Raw genomic sequence first — 12,365 nt, 5'->3', positions numbered from 1 at the left:
TGATATCTGCTGGTGACACTAGGACTATGTGATGAGGGGGATGATATCTGCTGGTGACACTAGGACTATGTGATGATGAGGGGGATGATATCTGCTGGTGATCCTAGGACTATGTGATGATGAGGGGGATGATATCTGCTGGTGACACTAGGACTATGTGATGATGAGGGGGATGATATCTGCCGGTGACACTAGGACTATGTGATGATGAGGGGGATGATATCTGCTGGTGACAATAGGACTATGTGATGAGGGGGATGATATCTGCTGGTGACACTAGGACTATGTGATGAGGGGGGATGATATCTGCTGGTGACACTAGGACTATGTGATGATGAGGGGGAGGATATCTGCTGGTGACACTAGGACTATGTGATGATGAGGGGGGATGATATCTGCTGGTGACACTAGGACTATGTGATGAGGGGGGGGATGATATCTGCTGGTGACACTAGGACTATGTGATGAGGGGGGGGATGATATCTGCTGGTGACACTAGGACTATGTGATGAGGTGGGGATGATATCTGCTGGTGACACTAGGACTATGTGATGATTAGGGGGATGATATCTGCTGGTGATACTAGGACTATGTGATGAGGGGGTATGATATCTGCTGGTGACACTAGGACTATGTGATGAGGGGGTATGATATCTGCTGGTGACACTAGGACTATGTGATGATGAGGGGGATGATATCTGCTGGTGACACTAGGACTATGTGATGATGAGGAGGATGATATCTGCTGGTGACACTAGGACTATGTGATGAGGGGGATGATATCTGCTGGTGACACTAGGACTATGTGATGAGGGGGGGATGATATCTGCTGGTGATCCTAGGACTATGTGATGATGAGGGGGGATAATATCTGCTGGTGACACTAGGACAATGTGATGAGGGGGATGATATCTGCTGGTGACACTAGGACTATGTGATGAGGGGGATGATATCTGCTGGTGATCCTAGGACTATGTGATGATGAGGGGGATGATATCTGCTGGTGACACTAGGACTATGTGATGATGAGGGGGATGATATCTGCTGGTGACACTAGGACTATGTGATGATGATGAGGGGGATGATATCTGCTGGTGACACTAGGACTATGTGATGATGATGAGGGGGATGATATCTGCTGGTGACACTAGGACTATGTGATGAGGGGGATGATATCTGCTGGTGACACTAGGACTATGTGATGATGAGGGGGATGATATCTGCTGGTGACACTAGGACTATGTGATGAGGGGGATGATATCTGCTGGTGACACTAGGACTATGTGATGAGGGGGATGATATCTGCTGTTGACACTAGGACTATGTGATGATGAGGGGGGTGATATCTGCTGGTGATCCTAGGACTATGTGATGATGAGGGGGATGATATCTGCTGGTGATCCTAGGACTATATGATGATGAGGGGGGAAGATATCTGCTGGTGACACTAGGACTATGTGATGATGAGGGGGGATGATATCTGCTGGTGATCCTAGGACTATGTGATGATGAGGGGGGATGATATCTGCTGGTAACACTAGGACTATGTGATGAGGGGGATGATATCTGCTGGTGACACTAGGACTATGTGATGAGGGGGATGATATCTGCTGGTGACACTAGGACTATGTGATGATGAGGGGGGATGATATCTGCTGGTGACACTAGGACTATGTGATGATGAGGGGGGATGATATCTGCTGGTGACACTAGGACTATGTGATGAGGGGGGTGATATCTGCTGGTGACACTAGGACTATGTGATGATGAGGGGGGATAATATCTGCTGGTGACACTAGGACTATGTGATGAGGGGGGTGATATCTGCTGGTGACACTAGGACTATGTGATGAGGAGGATGATATCTGCTGGTGACACTAGGACTATGTGATGATGAGGAGGATGATATCTGATGGTGACACTAGGACTATGTGATGAGGGGGATGATATCTGCTGGTGACACTAGGACTATGTGATGATGAGGAGGGATGATATCTGCTGGTGACACTAGGACTATGTGATGAGGGGGATGATATCTGCTGGTGACACTAGGACTATGTGATGAGGGGGGTGATATCTGCTGGTGACACTAGGACTATGTGATGAGGAGGATGATATCTGCTGGTGACACTAGGACTATGTGATGATGAGGAGGATGATATCTGATGGTGACACTAGGACTATATTATGAGAGGGGATGATATCTGCTGGTGACACTAGGACTATGTGATGATGAGGAGGATGATATCTGCTGGTGACACTAGGACTATGTGATGATGAGGGGGATGATATCTGCTGGTGACACTAGGACTATGTGATGATGAGGGGGATGATATCTGCTGGTGATCCTAGGACTATGTAATGATGAGGGGGATGATATCTGCTGGTGACACTAGGACTATGTGATGATGTGGGGGATGATATCTGCTGGTGACCCTAGGACTATGTGATGAGGGGGATGATATCTGCTGGTGACACTAGGACTATGTGATGATGAGGAGGATGATATCTGCTGGTGACACTAGGACTATGTGATGATGAGGGGGATGATATCTGCTGGTGACACTAGGACTATGTGATGATGAGGGGGATGATATATGCTGGTGACACTAGGACTATGTGATGATGAGGATGATATCTGCTGGTGACACTAGGACTATGTGATGATGAGGGGGATGATATCTGCTGGTGACACTAGGACTATGTGATGATGAGGGGGATGATATCTGCTGGTGACACTAGGACTATGTGATGAGGGGGATGATATCTGCTGGTGACACTAGGACTATGTGATGATGAGGGGGATGATATCTGCTGGTGACACTAGGACTATGTGATGAGGGGGATGATATCTGCTGGTGACACTAGGACTATGTGATGATGAGGAGGATGATATCTGCTGGTGACCCTAGGACTATGTAATGATGAGGGGGATGATATCTGCTGGTGACACTAGGACTATGTGATGAGGGGGATGATATCTGCTGGTGACACTAGGACTATGTGATGATGTGGGGGATGATATCTGCTGGTGACACTAGGACTATGTGATGATGTGGGGGATGATATCTGCTGGTGACACTAGGACTATGTGATGATGTGGGGGATGATATCTGCTGGTGACACTAGGACTATGTGATGATGTGGGGGATGATATCTGCTGGTGATACTAGGACTATGTGATGATGAGGGGGATGATATCTGCTGGTGACACTAGGACTATGTGATGATGAGGGGGATGATATCTGCTGGTGATCCTAGGACTATGTGATGATGAGGGGGGGGTGATATCTGCTGGTGACACTAGGACTATGTGATGAGGGGGGTGATATCTGCTGGTGACACTAGGACTATGTGATGATGAGGGGGGGTGATATCTGCTGGTGACACTAGGACTATGTGATGATGAGGGGGATGATATCTGCTGGTGACACTAGGACTATGTGATGATGAGGGGGATGATATCTGCTGGTGATCCTAGGACTATGTGATGATGAGGAGGATGATATCTGCTGGTGACACTAGGACTATGTGATGAGGGGGGATGATATCTGCTGGTGATCCTAGGACTATGTGATGATGAGGAGGATGATATCTGCTGGTGACACTAGGACTATGTGATGATGAGGAGGATGATATCTGCTGGTGACACTAGGACTATGTGATGAGGGGAGATGATATCTGCTGGTGACACTAGGACTATGTGATGATGAGGGGGGGGGGTGATATCTGCTGGTGACACTAGGACTATGTGATGATGTGGGGGATGATATCTGCTGGTGACACTAGGACTATGTGATGATGAGGGGGATGATATCTGCTGGTGACACTAGGACTATGTGATGATGAGGGGGGGTGATATCTGCTGGTGATCCTAGGACTATGTGATGAGGGGGGTGATATCTGCTGGTGACACTAGGACTATGTGATGATGAGGGGGATGATATCTGCTGGTGACACTAGGACTATGTGATGATGAGGGGGATGATATCTGCTGGTGACACTAGGACTATGTGATGATGAGGAGGATGATATCTGCTGGTGATACTAGGACTATGTGATGATGAGGGGGATGATATCTGCTGGTGACACTAGGACTATGTGATGATGAGGAGGATGATATCTGCTGGTGACACTAGGACTATGCGATGATGAGGGGGATGATATCTGCTGGTGACACTAGGACTATGTGATGATGAGGAGGATGATATCTGCTGGTGACACTAGGACTATGTGATGAGGGGGGGGATGATATCTGCTGGTGACACTAGGACTATGTGATGATGAGGGGGGATGATATCTGCTGGTGACACTAGGACTATGTGATGATGAGGGGGATGATATCTGCTGGTCATCCTAGGACTATGTGATGAGGGGGATGATATCTGCTGGTGACACTAGGACTATGTGATGATGAGGGGGATGATATCTGCTGGTGACACTAGGACTATGTGATGATGAGGGGGATGATATCTGCTGGTGATCCTAGGACTATGTGATGATGAGGGGGGATAATATCTGCTGGTGACACTAGGACTATGTGATGAGGGGGTATGATATCTGCTGGTGACACTAGGACTATGTGATGAGGGGGTATGATATCTGCTGGTGACACTAGGACTATGTGATGATGAGGGGGATGATATCTACTGGTGACACTAGGACTATGTGATGATGAGGAGGAAGATATCTGCTGGTGATCCTAGGACTATGTGATGATGATGAGGGGGATGATATCTGCTGGTGATCCTAGGACTATGTGATGATGATGAGGGGGATGATATCTGCTGGTGACACTAGGACTATGTGATGAGGGGGATGATATCTGCTGGTGACACTAGGACTATGTGATGATGAGGGGGATGATATCTGCTGGTGACACTAGGACTATGTGATGAAGGGGATGATATCTGCTGGTGACACTAGGACTATGTGATGAGGAGGATGATATCTGCTGGTGATCCTAGGACTATGTGATGATGAGGGGGATGATATCTGCTGGTGACACTAGGACTATGTGATGATGAGGGGGGTGATATCTGCTGGTGATCCTAGGACTATGTGATGATGAGGGGGATGATATCTGCTGGTGACACTAGGACTATGTGATGATGAGGGGGGTGATATCTGCTGGTGACACTAGGACTATGTGATGATGAGGGGGGTGATATCTGCTGGTGACACTAGGACTATGTGATGATGAGGGGGATGATATCTGCTGGTGATCCTAGGACTATGTGATGATGAGGGGGATGATATCTGCTGGTGATCCTAGGACTATGTGATGATGAAGGGGATGATATCTGCTGGTGACACTAGGACTATGTGATGATGAGGAGGAGGATATCTGCTGGTGACACTAGGACTATGTGATGAGGGGGATGATATCTGCTGGTGACACTAGGACTATGTGATGATGAGGGGGATGATATCTGCTGGTGACACTAGGACTATGTGATGAGGGGGATGATATCTGCTGGTGACACTAGGACTATGTGATGAGGGGGATGATATCTGCTGGTGACACTAGGACTATGTGATGATGAGGGGGATGATATCTGCTGGTGACACTAGGACTATGTGATGATGAGGGGGTATGATATCTGCTGGTGACACTAGGACTATGTGATGATGAGGGGGATGATATCTGCTGGTGACACTAGGACTATGTGATGATGAGAAGGATGATATCTGCTGGTGATACTAGGACTATGTGATGATGAGGTGGATGATATCTGCTGGTGACACTAGGACTATGTGATGAGGGGGATGATATCTGCTGGTGACACTAGGACTATGTGATGATGAGGAGGGATGATATCTGCTGGTGACACTAGGAATATGTGATGATGAGGGGGATGATATCTGCTGGTGACACTAGGACTATGTGATGATGAGGGGGATGATATCTGCTGGTGACACTAGGACTATGTGATGATGAGAAGGATGATATCTGCTGGTGATACTAGGACTATGTGATGAGGGGGATGATATCTGCTGGTGACACTAGGACTATGTGATGATGAGGGGGATGATATCTGCTGGTAACACTAGGACTATGTGATGAGGGGGATGATATCTGCTGGTGACACTAGGACTATGTGATGAGGGGGATGATATCTGCTGGTGACACTAGGACTATGTGATGAGGGGGATGATATCTGCTGGTGACACTAGGACTATGTGATGATGAGGGGGGATGATATCTGCTGGTGACACTAGGACTATGTGATGAGGGGGATGATATCTGCTGGTGACACTAGGACTATGTGATGATGAGGGGGATGATATCTGCTGGTGATCCTAGGACTATGTGATGATGAGGGGGATGATATCTGCTGGTGATACTAGGACTATGTGATGATGAGGAGGATGATATCTGCTGGTGACACTAGGACTATGTGATGATTAGGGGGATGATATCTGCTGGTGACACTAGGACTATGTGATGATGAGGGGGGATGATATCTGCTGGTGACACTAGGACTATGTGATGAGGGGGATGATATCTGCTGGTGACACTAGGACTATGTGATGATGAGGAGGATGATATCTGCTGGTGACACTAGGACTATGTGATGATGAGGGGGATGATATCTGCTGGTGACACTAGGACTATGTGATGAGGGGGATGATATCTGCTGGTGACACTAGGACTATGTGATGAGGGGGATGATATCTGCTGGTGACACTAGGACTATGTGATGATGAGGGGGATGATATCTGCTGGTGACACTAGGACTATGTGATGAGGGGGATGATATCTGCTGGTGACACTAGGACTATGTGATGATGAGGGGGATGATATCTGCTGGTGACACTAGGAATATGTGATGATGAGGGGGATGATATCTGCTGGTGACACTAGGACTATGTGATGAGGGGGGTGATATCTGCTGGTGACACTAGGACTATGTGATGATGAGGGGGATGATATCTGCTGGTGACACTAGGACTATGTGATGAGGGGGATGATATCTGCTGGTGACACTAGGACTATGTGATGATGAGGGGGATGATATCTGCTGGTGACACTAGGACTATGTGATGAGGGGGGTGATATCTGCTGGTGACACTAGGACTATGTGATGATGAGGGGGATGATATCTGCTGGTGATACTAGGACTATGTGATGAGGGGGATGATATCTGCTGGTGACACTAGGACTATGTGATGATGAGGGGGATGATATCTGCTGGTGACACTAGGACTATGTGATGAGGAGGGGGATGATATCTGCTGGTGACCCTAGGACTATGTGATGATGAGGGGGATGATATCTGCTGGTGATCCTAGGACTATGTGATGATGATGAGGGGGATGATATCTGCTGGTGACACTAGGACTATGTGATGAGGGGGGATGATATCTGCTGGTGACACTAGGACTATGTGATGATGAGGGGGATGATATCTGCTGGTGACACTAGGACTATGTGATGATGAGGAGGATGATATCTGATGGTGACACTAGGACTATGTGATGAGGGGGATGATATCTGCTGGTGACACTAGGACTATGTGATGATGAGGGGGGATGATATCTGCTGGTGACACTAGGACTATGTGATGAGGGGGATGATATCTGCTGGTGACACTAGGACTATGTGATGATGAGGGGGGATGATATCTGCTGGTGACACTAGGACTATGTGATGATGAGGAGGATGATATCTGATGGTGACACTAGGACTATATTATGAGAGGGGATGATATCTGCTGGTGACACTAGGACTATGTGATGACGAGGGGGATGATATCTGCTGGTGACACTAGGACTATGTGATGATGAGGAGGATGATATCTGCTGGTGACACTAGGACTATATGATGATGAGGGGGATGATATCTGCTGGTGACACTAGGACTATGTGATGATGAGGGGGATGATATCTGCTGGTGATCCTAGGACTATGTGATGATGAGGGGGATGATATCTGCTGGTGACCCTAGGACTATGTGATGATGAGGGGGATGATATCTGCTGGTGACACTAGGACTATGTGATGAGGGGGATGATATCTGCTGGTGACACTAGGACTATATGATGATGAGGGGGATGATATCTGCTGGTGACACTAGGACTATGTGATGATGAGGGGGATGATATCTGCTGGTGATCCTAGGACTATGTGATGATGAGGGGGATGATATCTGCTGGTGACACTAGGACTATGTGATGATGAGGGGGATGATATCTGCTGGTGACACTAGGACTATGTGATGATGAGGGGGGAAGATATCTGCTGGTGACACTAGGACTATGTGATGATGAGGAGGATGATATCTGCTGGTGACACTAGGACTATGTGATGATGAGGGGGATGATATCTGCTGGTGACACTAGGACTATGTGATGATGAGGAGGAGGATATCTGCTGGTGACACTAGGACTATGTGATGATGAGGAGGATGATATCTGCTGGTGACACTAGGACTATGTGATGATGAGGGGGATGATATCTGATGGTGACTTGAAGACATTATGATTGGGGGAGGGGGAGAGGTCTTCTACTTACCAATGATTGAACCTCTACACAGATCCGGCTCCTTTTTCTCTCCCCGGGACATGACATTGGATTTATCGCTAACCAGAGGTTGCAGGTCATTGTGTTATTGGGGAGCCCGGGTGCCCCTCAGCTGCAGCGTGGTTCAGTGGTCACCTGTAGGACACAACACGTTCTGCTGTAAGTCTATGGTGCACTTTACATGCAGGTCTATAAGTCCCCACCACTACAGGACGATGGAAGAACCAAAAGGAGCAGGACAACCAGCTGAATGTCTGAGCTGTACACTATGGAGCTGTATACTATGGAGCTGTACACTATGGAGGTGTATACTATGGAGCTGTATACTATGAAGGTGTACACTGTGGAGCTGTACACTACGGAGCTGTACACTACGGAGGTGTATACTATGGAGCTGTATACTATGGAGCTGTACACTATGGAGCTGCACACTCTGGAGCTGTACACTATGGAGCTGTACACTATGGAGGTGTACACTATGGAGCTGTATACTATGGAGCTGCACACTCTGGAGCTGTACACTATGGAGCTGTACACTATGGAGGTGTACACTATGGAGCTGTATACTATGGAGCTGTATACTATGGAGCTGTACACTATGGAGCTGTATACTATGGAGCTGCACACTATGGAGCTGTACACTATGGAGCTGTACACTATGGAGCTGTACACTATGGAGCTGTATACTATGGAGCTGTATACTATGGAGCTGTACACTATGGAGCTGTATACTATGGAGCTGCACACTATGGAGCTGTACACTATGGAGCTGTACACTATGGAGCTGTACACTATGGAGCTGTACACTATGGAGCTGTACACTATGGAGCTGTATACTATGGAGGTGTACACTATGGAGCTGTATACTATGGAGCTGTACACTATGGAGCTGTACACTATGGAGCTGTACACTATGGAGCTGTATACTATGGAGCTGTATACTATGGAGCTGTACACTATGGAGCTGTATACTATGGAGCTGTACACTATGGAGCTGTACACTATGGAGCTGTACACTATGGAGCTTTATACTATGGAGCTGTACACTATGGAGCTGTACACTATGGAGCTGTACACTATGGAGCTGTACACTATGGAGCTTTACACTATGGAGCTGTACACTATGGAGCTGTACACTATGGAGCTGTACACTATGGAGCTGCACACTATGGAGCTGCACACTATGGAGCTGCACACTATGGAGCTGTACACTATGGAGCTGTACACTATGGAGCTGTACACTATGGAGCTGTACACTATGGAGCTGTATACTGTGGAGCTGTACACTGTGGAGCTGCACACTCTGGAGCTGCACACTCTGGAGCTGTACACTATGGAGCTGTACACTATGGAGCTGTACACTATGGAGCTGTACACTATGGAGCTGTACACTATGGAGCTGTATACTACGGAGCTGTATACTACGGAGCTGTACACTATGGAGCTGTACACTATGGAGCTGTACACTATGGAGCTGTATACTACGGAGCTGTATACTACGGAGCTGTACACTATGGAGCTGTACACTATGGAGCTGTACACTACGGAGCTGTACACTATGGAGCTGTATACTATGGAGCTGTACACTATGGAGCTGTACACTATGGAGCTGTACACTATGGAGCTGTACACTATGGAGCTGTACACTATGGAGCTGTACACTACGGAGCTGTACACTACGGAGCTGTACACTACGGAGCTGTACACTACGGAGCTGTACACTACGGAGCTGTACACTATGGAGCTGTACACTATGGAGCTGTATACTATGGAGCTGTATACTATGGAGCTGTACACTATGGAGCTGTATACTATGGAGCTGTACACTATGGAGCTGTACACTATGGAGCTGTACACTATGGAGCTTTATACTATGGAGCTGTACACTATGGAGCTGTACACTATGGAGCTGTACACTATGGAGCTGTACACTATGGAGCTGTACACTATGGAGCTGTACACTATGGAGCTGTACACTATGGAGCTGTATACTATGGAGCTGTACACTATGGAGCTGCACACTATGGAGCTGTACACTATGGAGCTGTACACTATGGAGCTGTACACTATGGAGCTGTACACTATGGAGCTGTACACTATGGAGCTGTACACTATGGAGCTGTATACTATGGAGCTGTACACTATGGAGCTGTAAACTATGGAGCTGTATACTACGGAGTAGTATACTACGGAGCTGTATACTATGGAGCTGTATACTATGGAGCTGTACACTGTGGAGCTGCACACTCTGGAGCTGCACACTCTGGAGCTGTACACTATGGAGCTGTATACTATGGAGCTGTACACTATGGAGCTGTACACTATGGAGCTGTACACTACGGAGCTGTACACTACGGAGGTGTATACTATGGAGCTGTATACTATGGAGCTGTACACTATGGAGCTGTATACTATTGAGCTGTACACTATGGAGCTGTATACTATGGAGGTGTATACTATGGAGCTGTACACTATGGAGCTGTACACTACGGAGCTGTATACTATGGAGCTGTACACTATGGAGCTGTACACTATGGAGCTGTATACTACGGAGCTGTATACTATGGAGTTGTATACTTTGGAGCTGTATAGAGGCGGCCACGTTCCTGACACATTACTCCACTGACATTCTGGTAGATTAGTGGGGTTTGGGCCTCGTGTGTATCAGGAATAAGAGAACTTGTTATGGGGGAGACGTCTTTCTGGAGAAGAACTTCTGGATCTGTATTGTAGGAAGAGAAAGGAGGTCACACTGATAAGTTCATCCACAACCCTCTTCTTATTGCCAAGAACCTCTGCATGGTGCCCCCATAGGGCGACATATTAGAGATCTTCTCCCCCACAAGTAGGACTTTGAATATATTTGTAATATAGAATGTGATGGGACCTGATGGCTTTTATTTCTGTGCTGGGATCTGTATCAGTGTATGAGCGCAGCTCTGAGGTTGTGTGGAGATGTAATACAGTAATATGGCTGAGCCTGCAGGGACACTGATCCACGACCTCTGTGGCGGCAGATTATACATAGACCCTCTTCTTCTGCTTCCCCTCACCCTTCTCTGTTATTAGGTAAACACCGTCTTACCCGCATGTTGTGTGGATGATGATCCCACGTCCCTGAAGAACCCCATCACCCTGGAAGACACGGAACAATAAATGACGGATCCCTTATAACCAATTATAAAAGAAGACAAGTCCATCCCAAATAATCCCAGGAGGAAGTAAATATATAGGGGAAGTATCTATAGCGCTCCGTCACGGCATGCGGACTACTTCCATCCGTCATCATTGCATCAATTATAAGACAGAGGTCATTAGATAAGCACCGCACCCGTCATTAATGCCGTCAGTCCAGTATTGAGGTCATTAGATCAGCACCGCACCCGTCATTAATGCCGTCAGTCCAGTATAGAGGTCATCAGATAAGCACCACACCCATTATTAATGCCGTCAGTCCAGTATAGAGCTCATTAGATCAGCACCGCACCCGTCATTAATGCCGTCTGTCCAGTATAGAGGTCATTAGATCAGCACCGCACCCGTCATTAATGCCGTCAGTCCAGTATAGAGGTCATCAGATAAGCACCGCACCCGTCATTAATGCCGTCAGTCCAGTATAGAGGTCATTAGATCAGCACCGCACCCGTCATTAATGCCGTCAGTCCAGTATAGAGGTCATTAGATCAGCACCGCACCCGTCATTAATGCCGTCAGTCCAGTATAGAGGTCATCAGATAAGCACCGCACCCGTCATTAATGCCGTCAGTCCAGTATAGACATCATTAGATAAGCACCGCACCCGTCATTAATGCCATCAGTCCAGTATAGAGGTCATTAGA

General features: G+C 47.4%; 1 protein-coding gene across 1 annotated transcript in view; it reads right to left on the bottom strand.

Moving 5' to 3' along the window:
- The window catches only part of LOC142684063 (uncharacterized), a 54,556-nt gene extending 42,581 nt beyond the window's left edge, over positions 1-11,975 (bottom strand). The window contains exons 1-2 of the mRNA XM_075847452.1: positions 11,612-11,975; positions 8,518-8,661 (exon numbers count right to left, since the gene is read on the bottom strand). Of these exons, the coding sequence (XP_075703567.1) occupies positions 8,518-8,569 (52 nt within the window). The 5' untranslated portion in view covers positions 8,570-8,661; positions 11,612-11,975. The remainder of the gene's footprint in view (positions 1-8,517; positions 8,662-11,611) is intronic.
- Between the last annotated feature and the right edge of the window lie 390 nt (positions 11,976-12,365).

This window comes from Rhinoderma darwinii (assembly GCF_050947455.1).
Source record: "Rhinoderma darwinii isolate aRhiDar2 chromosome 4 unlocalized genomic scaffold, aRhiDar2.hap1 SUPER_4_unloc_3, whole genome shotgun sequence".
In the NCBI taxonomy this organism is placed as follows: Eukaryota; Metazoa; Chordata; class Amphibia; order Anura; family Rhinodermatidae; genus Rhinoderma; species Rhinoderma darwinii.
This window is presented reverse-complemented; position numbering and strand designations above follow the sequence as displayed.